This window comes from Chenopodium quinoa, unplaced genomic scaffold (assembly GCF_001683475.1).
Source record: "Chenopodium quinoa cultivar QQ74 unplaced genomic scaffold, ASM168347v1, whole genome shotgun sequence".
In the NCBI taxonomy this organism is placed as follows: domain Eukaryota; kingdom Viridiplantae; phylum Streptophyta; class Magnoliopsida; order Caryophyllales; family Amaranthaceae; genus Chenopodium; species Chenopodium quinoa.
This window is the reverse complement of record NW_018745323.1, coordinates 917,033-937,554: the sequence shown is the minus strand read 5'-3', so window position 1 is coordinate 937,554 and position 20,522 is coordinate 917,033. Positions and strand designations below refer to the sequence as shown.

The 20,522-nt window shown below is 35.1% G+C and overlaps 2 protein-coding genes across 2 annotated transcripts; one reads left to right on the top strand and one right to left on the bottom strand.

The window, feature by feature from the left end:
- Positions 1-412: 412 nt before the first annotated feature.
- LOC110712555 (ATP-dependent DNA helicase Q-like 5) lies at positions 413-9,711 on the top strand. Its single transcript, XM_021891023.1, has 19 exons — positions 413-2,155; positions 2,245-2,298; positions 2,488-2,600; positions 2,689-2,904; positions 2,996-3,074; positions 3,360-3,413; positions 3,513-3,587; positions 3,680-3,733; positions 4,058-4,102; positions 4,191-4,285; positions 4,377-4,506; positions 4,698-4,796; positions 5,022-5,077; positions 5,163-5,265; positions 6,221-6,349; positions 7,009-7,178; positions 8,084-8,108; positions 8,204-8,316; positions 8,942-9,711. Exons 1-19 carry the CDS (start codon positions 1,055-1,057, stop codon positions 9,027-9,029), a joined length of 2,799 nt encoding a protein of 932 aa, XP_021746715.1. The 5' UTR covers positions 413-1,054; the 3' UTR covers positions 9,030-9,711.
- A 331-nt stretch (positions 9,712-10,042) lies between these two features.
- On the bottom strand, positions 10,043-13,342 carry LOC110712398 (actin-11). Its single transcript, XM_021890857.1, has 5 exons — positions 13,172-13,342; positions 12,150-12,219; positions 11,432-11,825; positions 10,399-11,012; positions 10,043-10,305 (listed from the first exon to the last, which is right to left on the bottom strand). The coding sequence occupies exons 2-5, from the start codon at positions 12,207-12,209 to the stop codon at positions 10,240-10,242; spliced, it is 1,134 nt and encodes a 377-aa protein (XP_021746549.1). The 5' UTR covers positions 12,210-12,219; positions 13,172-13,342; the 3' UTR covers positions 10,043-10,239.
- Positions 13,343-20,522: the final 7,180 nt, after the last annotated feature.

The window sequence follows — 20,522 nt, the reverse complement described above, 5'->3', positions numbered from 1 at the left end:
CATAATTTGCCTTTTGTGGCTTTCTCCACACATAACAGACATGATCTTTTAGTTGATTTAGTTTTAAACTTACTTTTTACTCATTAACTAACTTAAAAAGAAGAAGTTGATTTCTAACTTTTCACTGTATTGTGTAACAAAAATTATCATCGTGTAATTACAAGTAACAACACCGCGATAATGACACCTTGAAACAAAATGTTCCTTAGTATGGGGGTGTTAAATATCGCCATCCAAAATGATAAAAAACCAAGATTTAGTGTGAATGGACAACCATACCCTTAGTATTTCACCACTATATTCCCTCTTGCCACCAATCACTAACACCTTGACACCACCACCCCAATTGACGACTATCACCACCACCACCACCACCCTGACCGGCGACCCACCACCTCCCCCTCAAAGACGAGGTTTTTTTTTTTTTTTTTTTGGCAATCGTACCAACCGGAGCCCAAAACCAGTTACCGGGCACGATGAGCAGTTTTGGGCTCTGGTTACCATAAAATCGGTTAAGGTGCACAGTAACCAGTTACCGATTTTGGGCTCCGGTTATCGGGGTTGTCTGAAATAAAAAAAAATGTTAAACCACTATCTTCCCGCCGGCAAGGGGAGGTGGTGGATAGTCATAGAGGAGGGTGTGGTGGGTCGCCGGTAAGGGTGGTGGTGGTCATCACCGATTGGAAGGGGTTGTGGGTCGCCGGGAGGATAAGGGGTGGTGAAGTGGTAAGGGTACGATTATCCATTCACAATTTCACACCAATTGTTGGCAATGGTATCGTTTTTGTTGACGGTGTTTAGCAATATAATCCACATTGATTTTGCCTTTTTCTCTGCTTTCACGGGGTTTAACTTAGATAAATTGACTTGTGAAAAATTTGGACCCAAAACAAGTGTAACACTTCTCCTTACCGACTCAAAAAAAAAGATGTAAACATTTTTGGCGGGAAAATGCAATATAGAAGAATGGCGTTGCTAACTCCATAGAAAAATCCCAACTATCTGCAAATAAACAGTTTATTCATCTTCTTCCTCACTCAAGTCTTCAACTTTCATGGATTCAGATAGCGATTCTGATGGCTCTCACATTTCTGCAACTCCACCCAGAAATTTAACACCTTCTCCTCCTCAGAAATTTCCCAATAAACCCATCTCAAATGTCAAGCAAAAGCCCCCAAAAACCCAGCAAAAACCCTCTTCAAATTCCTCAAAATTCCCGCAAAAACCTACTCAAATCCAACACTCAGTTCGCCAATCTTCCGATTCCACCCTCCTCCCATCTTTCTCTCTCCCAATTAAAAAACCCACTTTCAATAATCCCGAAATTTCTGGGCCCAATTCAATTAGGGCTGGTTTTTGTTCCTTTTCTAAGTCTAATTCTTTCACAAAATTTCAGAAGAATTCTCTTAATTTTGATGATAGTAGTGAAAAGGATCCAATTTTGCCATCTGGGGTGGGTCCGAAACCCGATTTTGAGGTTAATTGTGAAGATGATGGTATTAGTTTAGGTAGTTTGAAGAAAAGGGTAGTTAGGAAACCGTCGAATTTGATTGGATGTGGGTCTAGGAGTGAGTCTAGTTCTAGTATATTGCCTGCAAAAAAGCCTAAAAGTGGTGGTGAAGGGAATTTTGTGAGGTTAAATATTAATGGGTATGGTAATAAGAAGTTCAAATTTAAGGGGAGAAATAGGAATTTTAGCTCAACAAGAAGAAGTAATTATTATAAAAGGAGTAAGAGAGGATTCGGGGCGAAAAATGGTGTTGAAAATAATGATGAAGAAGGTTTGGGGTTGGAAAATGGGAAGCAGGTAAAGGGGGAGAGTGAAATGTCAAGTACTGAAGCTGAATTGATTAAGAAAGCTGTTTTAGATGTTAGAAACGAGGCGACCGATGAGAATTTGGTGAGCTTATTGAAGCTTACACATGGTTATGATTCGTTTCGAGATGGGCAGTTGGAAGCTATTAAGATGGTGCTTTCAGGGCAATCCACTATGTTGGTTTTGCCTACTGGTGCTGGTAAATCACTGTGTTATCAGCTGCCAGCAATTGTTTTTCCCGGGATTACACTTGTGATAAGCCCCTTAGTGGCTTTGATGATTGATCAATTAAGACAGCTTCCTAATGTTGTGAATGGTGCTTTCTTAAGTAGTAGTCAGGTAGTTATCACTCCCTCATTTTGGTAATTTGTTTGTATATTGTTCGATGTTTTGCTAATTGGTTGATGTATTATACTTGTATGTTTTAGTCGTGGGAGGAGGCTTCTGAGACTCTAAACCTGTTAAAAGAAGGAAGCATAAAGGTAAATATTTCAAATTGCAGTAAAAGACTTTCATTTGATGTGTTTTGAGACTGTTGTCTAAAACTTTGGATTCATCTTATTTCGAACTGATGGAGTGTGTAAAGATGGCTAGAGTTAATAAGTCAGCTTAGTATGTTCACTCTATTATGATATGAGTAGCAGCTAAAGCTGTTCTTTGGTATAATTCAGGTGCTTTTTGTTTCACCAGAGAGGTTTCTGAATGAAGAGTTCATGTCAATCATTTCCTCTTGCTCATTGATATCACTTATAGTGATTGATGAAGCTCATTGTGTATCTGAATGGTCAGTGGCTTAAGGATTCCTTATTCTTTGTTGTTTGATATTTACTTAATAAATTTGCAGCTCATTTCTCTGACATGTGCTACCTCAGGTCCCACAATTTTCGGCCTTCATACATGAGGCTAAGGGCGTCTGTACTCCGTGATCAACTGAAAGCTGGATGCATACTGGCAATGACCGCAACAGCAACGAAGAAAACACTGGATGCAGTAATGCACGCTTTGGACATTTCCTCATGTAATCTGGTGAAGACTCATCAGCTTAGGAACAATTTGCAGTTGTCTGTGTCTCTATGTGGAAATAGCAAGTATGTATATCGCAATGCCTCTAATATTGCGTACTTTACCTGATCAACAGTTGTATAATGTGTAACATGTGTCATTGTGCTGGCTGGGCAGGATTAAAGATTTGATTGCAATAATCAAGTCATCGCCATATTCTGAACTCAAGAGCATCATAATTTACTGCAAATTTCAGGTACTTGGTAACGCTATCTCATATTTTTGATGATGATAAAGCTTATACCAGATACTACTGACTACTAAAGAGCATCTCCTAGTGTATTAAAATGGCTTGAAGTTTTAGCTTACTTCATGAAATGTATCTGTCTTATCATAGCAAATTCTGCTGCATGCCTGCATTTATAATGGGTATTCATTAAATAGACAAGCATGTGTTCCTTGTTCTTTAGAAAACATGTATCTTGACATTCTGTCTCCCGCCCCCCCCCCCCTCTCTCTCTCTCTCTCTCTCCTGGTGCAGTTGGAGACGGACATGATCAGTAAATACTTAAGTGATTACAATATTCGTGCAATGGTGAGTAGAAAAATCGGTTAGTCCATTCACTTCAACTTATACTGGATTCTTTTTTGTAAAAACTAATAAGTGACTAGTACATATTTGATAACTTTTTAGAGTTATCACAGTGGCATGCTGGCAAAAGATCGTAGTCGTGTCCAAGCATTATTTTGTTCCAACAAGCTCAGAGTGGTAACATATCATTTGCCGACATTATTTCAATGGTTGTAGTCTTGTCATTTAGTTCATCTAGGCTTATATTATCTGTTTTATTTTAATGCTAGGTTGTTGCAACTGTGGCATTTGGGATGGGGCTTGACAAAAGTGATGTTGGAGCTGTAAGAAAGTCTCACTTATGAACTACTCTATTTATTTACCTAATGTTTCAGTACTGTATCCAGAACAAAATACAAGGGAGTAATTCAAATGATAGTGTTATGGTCATGCAAGTGTATTGTGTTCATTAGGCTGACCTATTAGTATTGTGATTATAATTTTATAAGAGAGTCCTGTGTATTCTAGTTAACATAACACGATGACATGAAGTGTTTTCTGGAGAGAAACAGAGCATTGGAAAAACAATCCTGAAACAAAGAAAGTCTTATTTTGGGAACCCCTTTGTGTTCATCAGGATGACTTTTAGAGGTTCGTTTCTGTTTCAGGTCATTCATTACAGTCTGCCAGAAAGCTTGGAAGAGTATGTTCAGGTGTTTTCTTTTGCTCTACCAGTAGTGCTACTGTCAAAAGTGTCAATGCAACTTGCAAATACTGATGATACTCATATTGCTTATTTAGGAGATCGGACGTGCTGGACGTGATGGGAGGTTATCATATTGTCATCTCCTCTTTGATGACTCCAGTTATTTTAGGCTGCGCAGTCTTATGTACAGGTGTTGTCATTATGCTATAGGTGATCATTATTAATTCTTCCAAATTATAAGAGGAAGTGTTATTTATTTGATAATATTCTTCATATGGCAGTGATGGTGTGGATGAATATGCTGTAAATAAACTTCTTTGTGAAATTTTTAACCATGATACAAGACCGAACGGAAAAATTCATTCACTGGTCAAAGAATCTGCATCTCGTAGATTTGACATCAAAGAAGATGTATGTTCCTTCCTTCTACCTCATTTTAATTTATTTTATAATACACAAAAGGAAACCCATCTGACTGTTCAATTTGACCATCTTGCTAGAGTTGTGGGTTTGCTTATGAGGGCTTTAAATGTAAAAACCATTGTCCTTTGTTTAGTACTATTTGACAGATGATTTGAGTGGTTTGCTGCTGAATATTTCAGGTGATTCTAACAATTTTAACGCAATTGGAATTAGGTGAAGTTCAGTACTTGCTTCTTCTACCACAAATGAATGTTACTTGCAGCTTGAATTTTCATAAGGTTGATTCTAGTCTCTTAGCTTGTAGTGTTGCCTTAGTTCGCTTACCCGGATTTGTGTCCAGTGAAAAGAAATCATATGACATGTTAGTTTGAGTAACAAGAGCACCATACTGGTGATCAATCTTGTCATAGTTCATACAGACTCTTCCTATGGAATTAGCATCTGTATATTATATATTTTCTTGACAATTGACATCTGTATATTGTGTGCTTGTGTCAATGCAGACTCCTCCTATGGAATTAGCTGCCAAATACCCTCTAATTGGAGGAATTTTGAACAAGTATGCTCTATTTACTAGAAAAAAAAAAATGGCTTATTTCATTTTTTTGCTCGTGAATTTGTACTCAATGCTGTAATATTTTCAGGTCTGACACTAAGCATGGGCTACATGTGTTTGACATTCCCACTGTCGCAAATGCTATTGGTCATACAGCAGTGGAATTTCTGAATCAGCTGCAAAATCTTAAGGTCTGGATGCAATTTCCCTATTATAATTTTTAATGGTAAATATGCTGTTGACAGTCTATTTTAAGCAAATGTAGATAGTACAACTGGGAATATTTTATCTTTGGTTTGTACTGAACTGCATAGTTTTTAACTTATCTCTACTTCATTCCTTTTTATTAAGAAGCAGCAACAACTAATAGATTTCTATCTGGGGGCCAACACAAATAACTTTCTGCAATAGCAAGGGTAGCTGCTTGAATTTGTTATTAGTCTTGTTACTGGGAGAAGCTTTGTGTTTTGTGCCAGGCTAATGGTTTTATTTGGGTGATAGTCATATATTTTTTGGCTCATTAATTGAAGTGTATGTGAAGTTATGAACATAGAACCTTTAGAACAACTTACAGTGAAAGCTGTGTTACTTAGTCTCTTTATTTTGCAATATCAATGTAAACATTTTATTTTGAGTGGAAAGGATTCAAAAACTTTATTAAGTGTAGATATTAGTTCTTGGATACATGTCCATATCTGATACTTGGTTATCGAATCTGAATGTCATAAATCAAGTGAAAAGCCAATTAATTAAGAAAAGTATAGTTCAGAAATTATAAAGCTGCAGAGTTAAATAAGCTTTTAGCTTTTTTAAACTTTCAATTTACGGAGACCATGACACAAATATGTATGCAAGAATCACCAAGCCTTCAGTCATTACTTGGATTGGAAACAAAGATTTTAAGTCATCCCAAAGCAGCAAAACAGGCATGTGTAGAGATTTTACTAAGTCACACTAGCTGTCAGTTGACTATTACAATCATTTCCGATTGATTGGGTGGGGTTTAGCTAACTATTAAAACCATCCACGGTGGATTGCAATGGGTTATTACAGTTTTTATCAAAAACTATGTGACTAAAGTTGTATTCAAATTCCAAAACACAAATTATTGTCTGAGGTAATAAGTTAGTCTTTGTTGCATTTCAGTCTATGGGAGAAATAACATATGAATTGAAGGATCCTGGGTACTGCTACATCATTATACATGTTCCTGAGGACTTGTGCTCTCTGGCAACCCAGATGACCAAATGGCTGTCAGAAATTGAATGTTGTAAGGTATTTGCAATACTATCTGTTGTACTCTTCTTTTTATGTTATTTTTTTATTATATCTAAGGTTTTTCATTCCCCCCCCCCCCCTCCTTCCAAAAAAAGAGAGGGAGAGAGAGAGAGTAGTCCCATCTCTTTAACCTACAGGGATAACTCAAGATGCTAATGGTTTGTTTTGAGCTTGGAAACTTGCATCATTAAACTTGCTGTTTGATTTCTTCTTTCTTGCAAGTATATACTATATACCTACTTACCTAGTTATCAATCTTTAAAGCTGCAGCTTTTTTACATCCCTGCCTACACGGTAAAGACAGACTTGCTCTGGTTATATTTTACATTTTTGTGACTTGTATATTTTAAATTCCACTAGTTTTTACTTTTTAGGACAAAAAACTGCTCTTAAAAGTGCTACATGATGGCATACACCAACAGAGTTGTAAAATGAAACCGTACAGGAAATTGTTTACTTGATTAATAGTTTCCTTCTCTTTAGAAGGATGGGGGGTGGGGGTGGGGAATGTGGAGGTTTAATACTATTCCCCGTGCAGCTTAACTCCTTGGTAAAAATAATTGTTCCTGCATCAGTGATCAATCCATTGAAAAATATTAAAATTTCCAGTTATTAATATATGTTTTACATATAATTTGCATTTTTCTGATAAATAGGTCCGCAAATTAGATGTGATGTTCAATTCTGCAACCTTTGCTGTAAATTCATGTGAAAGGGCACATGGCTGTGATGTCGTCCAGCACACAACATGTTTGCAGAGGATGATTTTAGAATACTTTACTGAAGAAAATCTCAGTGTATATCCCACAAAGATCAAGCAAAACAGGTATATACGATTTTATTGTAGTATATCCTACCATTAATAGTTAAGCCAAAGATGGAAAATAACATAGTGTATGATTAATGATTGTGTCATCTTTTTTGTATGTAGAAGCCACAGAATTAGCTTTTATAAGAGCTGTATATAATGATTATCATCTTTGTTAAGTCTTAATCCTCCTCTGATTCACTTTACTCTGCTAGAAGACCACTTAATAACTTTTTGCCGAATCTTGGTATAGCTGAATATGCCTTTGGTATATGTTGATGGACTAGTAGTCAGGATAATTGATGTTTCAATAACTTGGAATAAGAGCCAAATAGCTGGTTGCAGCAATGCAGCATCACTTGATATTTGGCATCCACTATGTATAAGATATTCCCTCCTTTCATCATCTAGTTATCTTGAGTCCCTATCAGATTTATATCTTACTCAGTCTTCCAGTGCTATTTTTTCTTAATTAAATTGCTGAAGACTCGAAATTTTATGTATGTTGTGAGCATATTATACGTACATGAATATACAGCTGGATTGCTTCCAACTTATTTTTAACCTAAATCTATTTTAATCCAGGTTATTCTGTATGGAGATAATCTGCCTAACAGCTAAATATTCTGCTTTTTTAAACTTGCATTTATTCACCTGTGCTGGTTCAAGATTTTGTCTAATCAAATTAAATGTGATTTGAAACTTGTAACTATTGTCGGCAGATTTAATTTTAGCTGAATTGTCAGACTTAAATTAGTATAATTGATCCTTGCAAATCAGATTTTGTAATACAAATCTTCAAGTAAGATGTTTAAATGCCTAGTTGCTTTGCCTAAAACTAGAAACTTCCCCGAAAGCATGAAAGTCTTGTTATTTTAGTACTTTTTGATATATATACTGATCAGCAATGTAAATTTGTGCAGCCCATTTCTTCGAGCAGATATTAAGGTAACAATCAGTTTGGTACTTTAAATTTTTTTGGTGTTTAAGGCAACTATCTGTCTTTTGAACTTTATTCTACCTTTGGTAAATTGGCAAAATAGGTCTTTCTACAAGGCTCAGGAACCAAATTCACCCCACGTGCAGTTGCTAGAATAATGCATGGCATTGCTAGCCCAGCTTATCCTTCTTCAAACTGGTCAAAGACTCATTTCTGGTAAGCATTACTGTTTGCAAATCCATGCCTCAAAAAATCTAGGAATTTCCCTCAGTCTTACTGGTCTCCATTTTCCAGTGGCGGAGCTAAGAATGTAATTGCATTGGTTCAATTATCATTAAGTGGAATCATGGTTTTATTAGAAAAGATATGTTACTCCAAGTAAGAACCCTCTGACGACAATGTAGCTATTACCCTGAGTCAGTAAACCAACAATGTGGCCTTAAAATGTTCATAAGGTGGCTGAGCATTAGGTTATTAGCTAATTTGTTACTATTTTTTTGTTCCTTTTCTCTCTGTCTGATTCCTGTGAACTTTTACCCTGAAGCCTCACACTCTGACTCTAGCAACTCTTTATATTCTGTAAACTTGGAGAACACTGCCCTCGTTTATACACCTAATAGGTCAATTTACGATAATTTTTACTTTGTTCGTTTTTTTCATAAGTTTCATATTGTGCTCCCATCTAGACTGAATAGAATAATATAGACCATTACTTTTGATTTAAAAATACGAAGCAACTTGGGGGGGGGGGAGTTGGTTGGCTATGCTAGCAATGGTGCCTTAAAGAGCCGCATAATAATTTATTATAAATCTTAAGCTGCTTATCATTTTTGGGTTGCAGGGGAAGATATACAAATGTAGACTTTAATGCAGTAATGGAAGCAGCAAAACTGGAGCTCATTAATTTTGTAGGGAAGGACGGAACATAGATGTTGTCACATAGGTTTGACAAAATAGATCTGGATGATTCTGCTGGTACAAGATCAAACATCTGGACTCTTGTGGCATGATTGCACATAATCTTATTCCGAAATTATCATGTACAGTATTATACTGTCCATCCATTGAGATCAAGACTACAAATGAAGTGTAGGGGCAGGAACTATGTCAGTGATCAGTTCCATGATAAGTGTGCAGCAGTATGATCGATCAATACTTTAATAGAGGTACGACGTCAGTCCCCCTGTACATTAGCATTACAGAAGGCAGCAGGATTCAAAGCTTCTGACAAATACAGCAGCAGAGAGCCTTGTTTTACACCCCATAGTTTGTATTAGTAAAATAGTGTCAGTTTTTGGTAAGTTAAACTTTCGTAGTCACCTAGCAGAAGTAGGATTTGAACTTCCAAAACCTCTATGACGAAGAATAATTGGGGTGCACCTCAAGCCAGGGAAGATGGGAGTTCATCTTGTAGTGTATCCTCCTATGATGGATAATGCAATCCACAAGTAAAATGTTTTTAGCTTGTGTCTATTACCATGGTGATGCTCAATAGTAATAGATTAAAAGTATTATACGGAGTATGAGTTATTGGTGTTTAACTAGGCTTATGTAACACACTTGTTGATATTGAAACAGTTATGTTTTTCGCACCTTAACCAGGAGGTTTTATCTACATTAAATACTTTTATTCACGTTTTTGTTTGATTAAATTGTTTGGTGTTGTTACCTTGTCCAATTTCAAGTAGTTTAGGGAACTTGATTTGCAACAGTATATGATTTGAGTTTTAAAATTTCGACGAGTACTTTAACTTTTCAAACAAATTAATTTCAAATTTTAAGATCAGCATGATTACCGTTCATGCGATTTGTTATAAGTTCATTAGGGCAGCAAAAGAGTCTGTTTCAAAGCCTAAGTCAATGTGGAATAGCAAAATCGGCTTCAAGGAATACTCATAATACACTATCTGATGGTGTAAAATTAAACCAGAAAAGCAAGAGGTTTAGAAAATGAATTTATATAAATTACTTTTCTTGCACGTTCAAGATACTTGTCCCAAAAGATAACTAAACAATAGAATAACAACTAAATAATCAAACTAATTTGGCTCGCCAATCAAAATCAGGTGCAAGGCACACCCCCTCTTCCAAACAAACGGCAATGGTTTCTCACTTCAACCTTTATCTTTGACGGTGAAGTTAGAAGCACTTCCTATGCACGATTGATGGACCAGATTCATCATACTCGGCCTTTGCAATCCACATCTGTAGTTGCAGGAAAAACAGGCAAATGTCAAAATTCCAAAAGCAAGATTCAGATTTCACAATGATTGAAAAGATCAAAACAAAGAAACAAACCTGCTGGAAGGTGCTCAGAGATGCCAAGATAGACCCACCGATCCAAACACTGTATTTTCTCTCAGGTGGTGCCACAACCTTGATTTTCATGCTGCTTGGAGCTAGTGCAGTGATTTCCTTGCTCATTCTATCGGCAATACCAGGGAACATGGTGGTACCACCACTGAGTACAATGTTTCCATACAAGTCTTTCCTGATATCCACATCACATTTCATGATCGAATTATAGGTGGTTTCATGGATACCAGCTGCTTCCATTCCAATGAAAGATGGTTGGAAAAGGACCTCAGGACATCTGAATCTCTCACCACCAATAGTAATCACCTGCCCATCAGGAAGCTCATAACTCTTCTCAACAGCAGAGCTAGTTTTTGCAGTCTCCATCTCCTGCTCATAGTCAAGGGCAATATAAGCAAGCTTTTCTTTCATGTCCCTCACAATTTCTCGCTCAGCTGAGGTGGTGAAAGAGTAACCACGTTCAGTCAGAATCTTCATCATGTAGTCTGTCAGATCTCGGCCAGCAAGGTCAAGACGAAGAATGGCATGCGGGAGAGCATACCCTTCATAGATGGGCACTGTGTGGCTGACACCATCTCCAGAATCCAGCACAATACCTGCAATAACATACACAGTAAATAATTTGGCATCAAATCAATATCTATAGAAAAGAGCATAAAGAGTAAACTTAATCAATGACCAAGTCATTAAGAACAAAGTTTTTCATTTTGATGGGAAGGGGAGGAAAATACATGATACTCCTAGGCCTATATCGGCGGCTGGCAGCAAAGGGCCAAAATTGGAAAAAATGGTCCAACAGAACGTACTTTTTTTAGAGGACCTTTCTACATACAAACTACAATATCAATCAGAATCTATCCATAGTGGCTTCCTAATCCAACTATCAACTTATCCAGATAAATGGCCTGATACCCCAAAAAAGCATCATCTATTAGAAGCAACACAAATAAAAGGTAACCTTTCAAAAGACTGAAGCTAATTTAAAAGTAAAGCTTAGATCATACAGGGTTCTTACCAGTTGTACGACCACTAGCATACAGTGAAAGAACAGCCTGAATTGCAACATACATAGCAGGAGCATTGAAAGTCTCGAACATGATTTGAGTCATCTTTTCACGATTAGCCTTAGGATTGAGAGGGGCTTCAGTGAGGAGAACAGGGTGCTCTTCTGGAGCAACACGGAGCTCGTTATAGAAGGTATGATGCCATATCTTTTCCATGTCATCCCAGTTGCTGACTATACCATGCTCAATTGGATATTTCAGGGTCAAAATTCCACGCTTTGATTGAGCTTCATCCCCCACATATGCATCTTTTTGGCCCATGCCAACCATCACACCAGTGTGACGGGGGCGGCCAACAATGCTAGGGAACACAGCTCTTGGAGCATCATCCCCAGCAAATCCAGCCTACATTGAGTATTTAGATGAATGAATTGCAAATGAATAGAAATACAAATGGACGGCACAGTTAAAGACATTTATACCAAAGAACCACCGCTGCAAGTCCCTGACCAAAGTACACAGATGACAGGGTGTACTGCTTAATTTCCTATCCTAAAACTAACATATCCAATCAAGCCAATAAAATCTTTTAACATGGCAAAGTCCACAGTCCACCCCTCATACTTAACCATGCCATGAAATAGTTCTCGTCATAAATAAATAAATAGCACACTAAGAGCCTCCGTTCATGAAAGCACAGGTGTAGCTCATTCATAGAAAAGAATTTACCTTAACCATTCCAGTTCCATTGTCACAAACAAGGGGCTGAATATCCTCACCATCTGCCATCTTCAATTATCTGATCAAAGACATATAAAGGTCTAATAAATATCCTCGATGGCAAATTTAAGTTTTCTAACAAAAAATCAGAATTTTAAAACATATCCAATTCTGTTTTACAAACAATAATGTTAACAATCCAAATGTATTTAAGTTCTCAACAACAAGAATTGTCCACAATATACTAATAAGAATACTACCTACATCTAAGTTTTATAGATCACTCTTCATATCTCATATGTTTAATTATAAATTTTACCATATTACTCCTTCAATTTTAGAATCAGACAACTAGTATCATGAATAGATGCTTCTCCTCAACATTTGTAAAAACTATCAAGGGTAATTGATATTCCTTTAAAAATAACCTCTAACAAGCTCAAACCAAATGTGCCCTTTTAAAGAGGAAAGGAAGAGTAGTGACCAAAACAATAATTCACAATTCATTGCGTTAAACGATCCAGGATCCGGGTTCATTAATACAATTGATATCAAAATAGTGAAATACTGTCGCAATAAAACAAACCACCCAAATGTGGATCATATTATGGGAGAATTAAATTGAAAATTAACACCACAACATGCTTAAAATGCATATCATAGAGAAATTTTAAAGATCTTAAGGACTTTCAGATCATCATTTGGGTTAGTTGGGTTTTAATATCACAATCATAGATTAAATCCTACATCAAAATTCATTTACATACAAACTGAAATCCAAATTAGACCAAACATTCAACCCAGTTAAAGCAATTTTGCACCAAATTCAACCACACCACACAAATTATAAACAAATTATATATTCAATGTGACGTAATCAAGCAAAAAGATACCACATTTATGAAACTAAACACAAAATGCAATCCCATAATGATTAAAACTCTAATAAACAATCTATAAAAACCCAGAATTCAAACCGGAAAATGGTGCAGAAATTAGAGAAATGAAGCTTAAAAGGAAAAGGGGATTACCAGAGATAAAGAACAAGAGAAAATGTGAAAAAGAATGAGAAGATTGATGAAGAAAAAACCCTAAAAATTGGAGAGAGAAGAATGATGGAATGTGGGAGTGTGAGGGAGAGAGAGAGAACCGGAGAACCTTTGAATTTGCAAATTTCACGAGTGCACGTCGACCCAACTATACTAATAATACAAATTTAAATAAATAAACATTTTTTTAAAAAATTTTGATATTAATAAAATTTCGACAATATCTTTCTAATAATAATATGCAATTTAGGCCATTTGAAAAAAATGTGTTTATGGATATGGTAATAACTACTAAAGACCCAATAATTTTTTATAAAAATTAAAAAAAAAAAATCACTACTTCACATCGACCCAACTATACTAATAATACAAATTTAAATAAATAAACATTTTTTAAAAAATTTTGATATTAATAAAATTTCGACAATATCTTTCTAATAATAATATTCAATTTAGGCCATTTGAAAAAAAATGTGTTTATGGATATGGTAATAACTACTAAAGACCCAATAATTTTTTATAAAAATTAAAAAAAAAAATCATTACTTCACCTTATTATATAAATTCTTTTAGTGAATTGCTAAACACCGCCAATAAAAATGATCACCACCGCCAACATTCGGTGTGAATGGACAATCGTACCCTTATTACTTCACCACCCCTTATCCTCTCGGCGATGACCACCACCACCCTGATCGGCTACCCACCATACCCTCCTCTATGATGACCCACCACCTTCCCTCGCCAGCGGGAAGGTGGTGGTTTAATATATTTTTTTTTATTTCAGGCAACTGCGGTAACCGGAGCCCAAAATCGGTTACCGTGAGCGATAACCGGAGCCCAAAACCGATTATCGTGCACTAACCGGTTTTGGGCTCCGGTTATCGTCCACGGTAACCGATTTTGGGCTCCGGTTACCACGCACGGTAACTAGTTTTGGGCTTTGGTATCGTGCACCTTAACCGATTCCATGGTAACCGGAGTCCAAAATCGGTTATCGTGCCCGGTAACCGGTTTTGAGCTCCGGTTGGTGCACGATGTGGTGGGTCTTCTTTAAGGGGGATGTGGTGGGTCGCCGGCAGGGTGGTGTGGTGGTGGTCGTCATCGCCGGTCAGTGTGGTGGTGGTGTTAGTCGTCAATTGGGAGGTGGTGTCAAGGTGTTCGTGATTGGTGGCAAGAGGGAAGATGGTGGTGAAATACTAAGGGTATGGTTGTCAATTCACACTAAATGTTGGCGGTTTTGATCATTTTGAATGGCGGTATTTAACACCTCCCTTTTTTTATTATAAAGTATTTGGATCATCGATTCAAATCATAAAAATTAGAATACATCAGTATGAAAATTATTAGGAGTACATTTCATTGGAAAACATAATTTCATATAAAATCTTATACAAGTATATAATATATGATCAAATCACATCAACTTATATCACATTTAGAGTAAACTGGACAAGATTAGATAACTTATTTTACTACTAATTACATAGTAATCATTATCAAGATTTTATTTTGAAACATAGTACAATTATTGTAATTTTCAAATTATTGTGGCCTCAAAAAAAAAATTATTGTTTTCAAGAAAAACTATTATTATTATTATCATTATTGTTATTATTAGCCTTCTTTACTTCATTACTTCCGGGACATCTATTTTAAATGGAGCATTAACAGCTGGAATATGTGACTTGGTCACTCTTTTTGGGTCAGCAAACGAGTCTGGCAATTGATTCGCTAAACTTTGTAAATGAATTATCTTTTGAACTTCCAGTTCACATTGTTTAGTTCGAGGATCAAGATAGGATAATGATAATTCATTCCATTTAATTTCATTTTCCAGCTCTCTCTTTTCTCCCCCTAATGTTGGGAAATGTGACTCGTTAAAATGACAATCTGCAAAACGAGCCGTAAATAAATCCCCTGTTGTAGGCTCAAGATATTTAATTATTGACGGGGATTCAAACCCAACATATATCCCTAACCTCCTTTGAGGACCCATCTTAGTGCGTTGTGGTGGAGCTATTGGAACATAAACCGCACATCCAAAAATTCTTAGATGGGAAATATTTGGTTCCTGACCATAAACCAATTGTAATGGGGAGAACTTGTGATAACTTGTTGACCTAATGCGAATTAGTGTTGTTGCATGTAATATAGCATGTCCCCAAGCAGAAATTGGGAGATTGGATTTCATAAGCAATGGTTTAGCAATTAACTGAATACGTTTTATTAATGTCTCTGCCAGACCGTTTTGTGTATGAACATGTGCTACAGGATGTTCAACATTTATCCCAATGGACATGCAATAATCATTAAAAGCTTGACATGTAATATCACCAACATTGTCAAGCCGAATAGTCTTAATGGGAGTAACTGGAAAATGTGCCCGTAACTTAATCAATTGGGCAAGTAATCTCGCAAACGCCAGGTTACGAGTTGATAACAAAGACACATGTGACCATCTAGTTGATGCATCAATTAAAACCATAAAATATCTAAATGGTCCACATGGGGGATGTATGGGCCTACAAATATCTCCTTGTATACGTTCCAGAAAACTAATTGATTCAAAATTAATTTTAGCTGGTGATGGGCGAATAATCAACTTGCCTTCCGAAGAATCTGCTGGTGATGGTGCAGCACATGAAAAATTATTATGAAAAATCTGCTGGCTCTTCAAAGAATGTCCACATGAATTCGTAATTATTTTTCGCATCATTATTAAACCGGGATGGCCTAACCGGTCATGCCAAACAACAAAATCATCAGTAAACTTCTGGTTTACTATAGCATGAGCTTCAATAGCATTGATTTTTGTGTATTACAAACCACTAGAGAATGTTGGTAGTTTCTCCAAAACATGTTTTGAGCCTTGATTTATATTTGTGATTTGAAGGAATTCGTTATTTTCTTCATTGATTGTCTCAATATGATAACCATTGTTGCGAATATCCTTAAAACTTAATAAATTTCTCTGAGACAATGGGGAGTATAAAGCATCAATTATTTTAATTTCAGTTCCCCAAGGCAACTTTATGGTGGCTCTTCCGGAGCCCTCAATGATATTTGTACTACCCGATATGGTACTTACATTAATCCTTTTCATCATCAAATGAGAGAAATATTTTTATTTTTAAGTATTGTATGTGTAGTTGCACTGTCAGCATGACATAATTCTTCACCATTCATAGCAAATTGAACTTGAGTAATATCCATGTTCTTCATGAAATAAAATACATGTCAAAATATTAAGCATAAAAATAAAGATGATAAAACAAATAAATCAATAAAAACACTTAAATAGTTCATAAATTTATAAAGCAAAAATCCTTATTACAACGAAAGAAATAAACTTAAATAAATCACTAGAATAAGCAAAAATAAGTCTAATACTTAAAACTAACATAAAACAATATAATTTTAATTATTCCCTTCTGGGGCAGTGAAGAAATCGACAACTTCTAAATGAGTTGTACTGCCAAAATCAAAATTATTCCCTTCCGGGGAAGTAAGGAAATCACCAACATCAAATTGATTGGCATTGCCAAAATCAAAATCACCTTCACCATCTTCAAGAACAAGGTTTGCCTCAACTTTCTTTCCTTTCTTCAATGATTCTTGGTAAAGTTCAATAAGATGCTTTGGAGTTCTACAAACCCGAGACCAATGACCTTCATCCCTACGTTCCCACTTGTGGTGGGAATGTGAGTTTGTGAAATGACCTCCACGACCTCTACCATATCCACGTCCACGACCCCGGCCGCGCCATTGGCCACGACCACGACCTCTACCTCGGCCACTACTGCTGAAATGGTCTCTGTTTTTAGTTTCTTTCCCGTTATGGGTTGTCACATTCGCTTCAGGGAATGGAGTAGAGCCAGTAGGACGTGATTCATGATTTTTCATTAACAGCTCGTTATTTTGCTCAGCCACAAGAAGACAAGATATTAATACATAATATTTTTTAAAACCTTTTTCTCTATATTGTGTCTGCAGGACAATATTATTAGCATGCAAAGTGGAGTATGTCTTTTTAAGCATTTATGCATCAGTAATATTTTCTCCACATAATTTCAATTGAGAAGTTATTTTAAACATATCTGAGTTATATTCACTAACAGATTTAAAATCTTGCAATCTCAAATTCACCCATTCATAACAAGCTCTAGGGAGTATCACTGTTTTTTGGTGGTCATACCTTTCCTTTAGATTACTCCAAAGGATTTGTGGGTCTTTCACAGTTAAATATTCATTTTTGAGCCCTTCATGGAGGTGATGGCGAAGAAAAATCATGGCTTTAGCCTTATCTTGAGGTATTGCCTTATTAGCCTCTTTTATTGTTTCACCAAGCCCTTTAGCATCTAGGTGTATTTCAGCATCTAACACCCATGATAAATAATTCTTTCCGGTAATATCAAGGGCCACAAATTCGAGCTTGGCAAGGTTCGACATTTTTCACTATACAAAATAATATTAAAAGATAAGTATATATAAATAGTATCCAAAATATGTACTAAACGTTATAATCATGCATAAATAATCCTGATACAAGTCATGCATAAATAAGAACGAAATAGAAGATGAGAACGTTAGCATGGAGAAAAATAAGAATGGAACCTTAAATTATTTATCATGCTCTGTATTCATTATATATGTTGATATTCCAATAAATAAGCATGCAAAATTAGATAAATGTTAAATTATAATTGTTATGGGCTACGATCATACTTACATGATAATAATAATAATATGGGATTCTAGAAAAATGTTTGGTAATCCTACTCAGTTGACTAGCAATGGTGCTGATAACGTGTTAAATATGGAAGAGAAATTAAAGAGAGATGAGGGAAGATTGTTACGTTGTATTTCATATTCCATCTAGTACTGAATATATATAATGTACATGGGATAATAGTCATCCATATTTAGATATTATCATAACAGTTCATTTCATTTAAAAATAAGTAAATTAGTTTAACAAAAATAAGATGAAGTGAACAAAGTCTACTTTGTTCATTTAAGTTTTTTCACTATATACATACAAGTATAAGTATAGCATTATTTCACAAAAAAATAAAGATACTCATTACATATTATTAACATAATTTTGAATCCTACCTAATGAATTTTTTTTTTAATTGAATTAGTGAACTTTCAATGTTACTATATATCTATGTTTCAAAACCCTAGCGTCGTCCATCAATGTATTATTTTATTTTATTAGGGCTTTCATAGTTTAATATGATAATAAGTACCACTTTTTTTAATTACTGTATTATTTTATTATATATAAAAGGAGCTACACTGGCTAATGATGCCAACGAAATTTGATAGTTTGTTCTCCTGTCATTGATATGGATTTAGCTACGTACTCCCTTTAGATCCTTGTTTATCGGTTTACAAAATTGACAATTTGGAAATATATATTCCCTTGTTTTTATCTTTTATATATTGATTGTATTGTAGATTTTCATTGAAACATGTGTTTTTTACACCTATGATTAAAAGAAAATGGATTTTTCACCAAATAGCCCTGAGTTATTTTTTATTGACCATATACCCATGAAAATTTTCATATTCACCATATGCCCCTAATTTTACAAAAAAAAAAAATAGGCTTAGGCCCTATTCTTTTGAGCTTCTGGCCTGGGCAGAGCAAAGCAGGGGTCAGCAGAGCATATTAGATTTCAGCAGAGCAGATTTCAGGATAAAGAGCAAAGCCGAGCCGAGCATAGCAGATTTCGACATCATTATTATTGTTGTTGTTGTTGTTATTATTATTATTATTATCATTATTATTATATAAATATCAAAAAACCTACAAAGTCAATCAATTTACAAGAAATTATTATTATATTATTGTTATTGTTATTATTATATTTATTATCATTATTAATTTTATTATGATTATTATTACTATTATTAAGTGCATATACAATTGATTTAGGTTAGTGAAAACATAAATAAATGTGTACCATATTTAACATATGTTAATAGTAGAAAGATAAAAGATAATAGTTTAACATCTTCAAATTATTACAACCGCATATCAAAATAGAAACATAATTAGATAAGAGTTTAACATCGTGGTGAATTAACCATCTACTTCCATATGATCGTCATTTTCATCATCTTCATTGTCGCTTTGATCTTCGTTGTTATCATCTTCATTGTCGCTTTAATCTTCGTTGTTATCATCTTCATTGTTGCTTTGATCTTCGTTGTTATCACATATTTTAAAGCACACAACTTTTTTGCAGTTTTTTTTATTCTTTTTATACCATATTGGTTATTATTATTAAATAAAATTATTTATTTAGTATTATTATAAAATATTAAGTATTGCTTTTCCACAAAAAAAAAAAAAAAAATATTTATTATTACAATTCCCTAAAAAAAATATTAACTGTTGTTATTATTATTCTAGGTAAATAGTAGAAATTGTTATTATTTTTATTTCAAAAAAAAATATTATTTATTATTTATTATTATTATATTTTTTTTTGAATTTTTTTTATAATTATTAGAAATTATTACTTAATAATATTATTAAATATCAATTCTTAATATTTTGAATTATTAATTATTATTATTGAAAATAATAATAATAATTATTATTAAATTAATAATTATTATAATTATTTTTAATATTAGTAATTATTATTATTGTTATTATAAATTATTATTTAAAAATAGAGTAGAGAGCAAAGTAGAGCAGAACAACTCTAAAAAACGAGGCCTTAATTTGCCACGTGGCAGCTTATGATAGGTTGTCATTTATATTATTTTAATTAATTTTAAAATAAATATTTAATTAATTATTAAAAAAATAAAACAAATAAAAAATAAAAACCCACCTTCCACCAGCCCAGTCCCGCCACTCCCGCCCGCCAACTTGTCCCTGCTGGTGAGGATTTCGCCTAAACCCCCGCGCCGGCGCCACCGCCAATCTGACACCCCACTTGCTGGAACCCTTGAACCACCCATTCCTTAAACCTAAAACCGCCCCCTTCTCTCTCCTTTGAAACCCCCTCCCCACCGCCGGCCCTGCGCTGGCGAACCTAAACTGTCGCTTCCCCTGAACCACCTCAACGGAACCCCAAAATAAAAAATAAAAACCCTAAATCGAAACCCTAGTTTTTTATTCATAAGGTTTTGATTTTGGGGTTTAACGGTTTTAGGATGCTAGTTTTGGCTCAAGTAGGCGGCGTCGATGTCGGGGAGGGGACTTGGGCTGCTGGCGAACGGGTTTTGGGTGGTTTATAATGTTTGGCTAAGGTGGGAAATCGGAGAGGGGTTTTAGAGTTGAAGAGGAGGGAGGGGGTATAGTGGT

Coding starts and splice junctions, on each gene's coding strand:
- LOC110712555 (XM_021891023.1), top strand. CDS start 1,055: ATGGATTCAGATAGCGATTCTGATGGCTCTCACATTTCTGCAACTCCA. Junction 2,156..2,244: donor CTTTCTTAAGTAGTAGTCAG/GTAGTTATCACT, acceptor TGTATGTTTTAG/TCGTGGGAGGAGGCTTCTGA. Junction 8,317..8,941: donor TGGTCAAAGACTCATTTCTG/GTAAGCATTACT, acceptor TTTGGGTTGCAG/GGGAAGATATACAAATGTAG.
- LOC110712398 (XM_021890857.1), bottom strand. CDS start 12,209: ATGGCAGATGGTGAGGATATTCAGCCCCTTGTTTGTGACAATGGAACT. Junction 11,826..12,149: donor ATGGAACTGGAATGGTTAAG/GTAAATTCTTTT, acceptor TACTCAATGTAG/GCTGGATTTGCTGGGGATGA. Junction 10,306..10,398: donor CTCTGAGCACCTTCCAGCAG/GTTTGTTTCTTT, acceptor CTGCAACTACAG/ATGTGGATTGCAAAGGCCGA.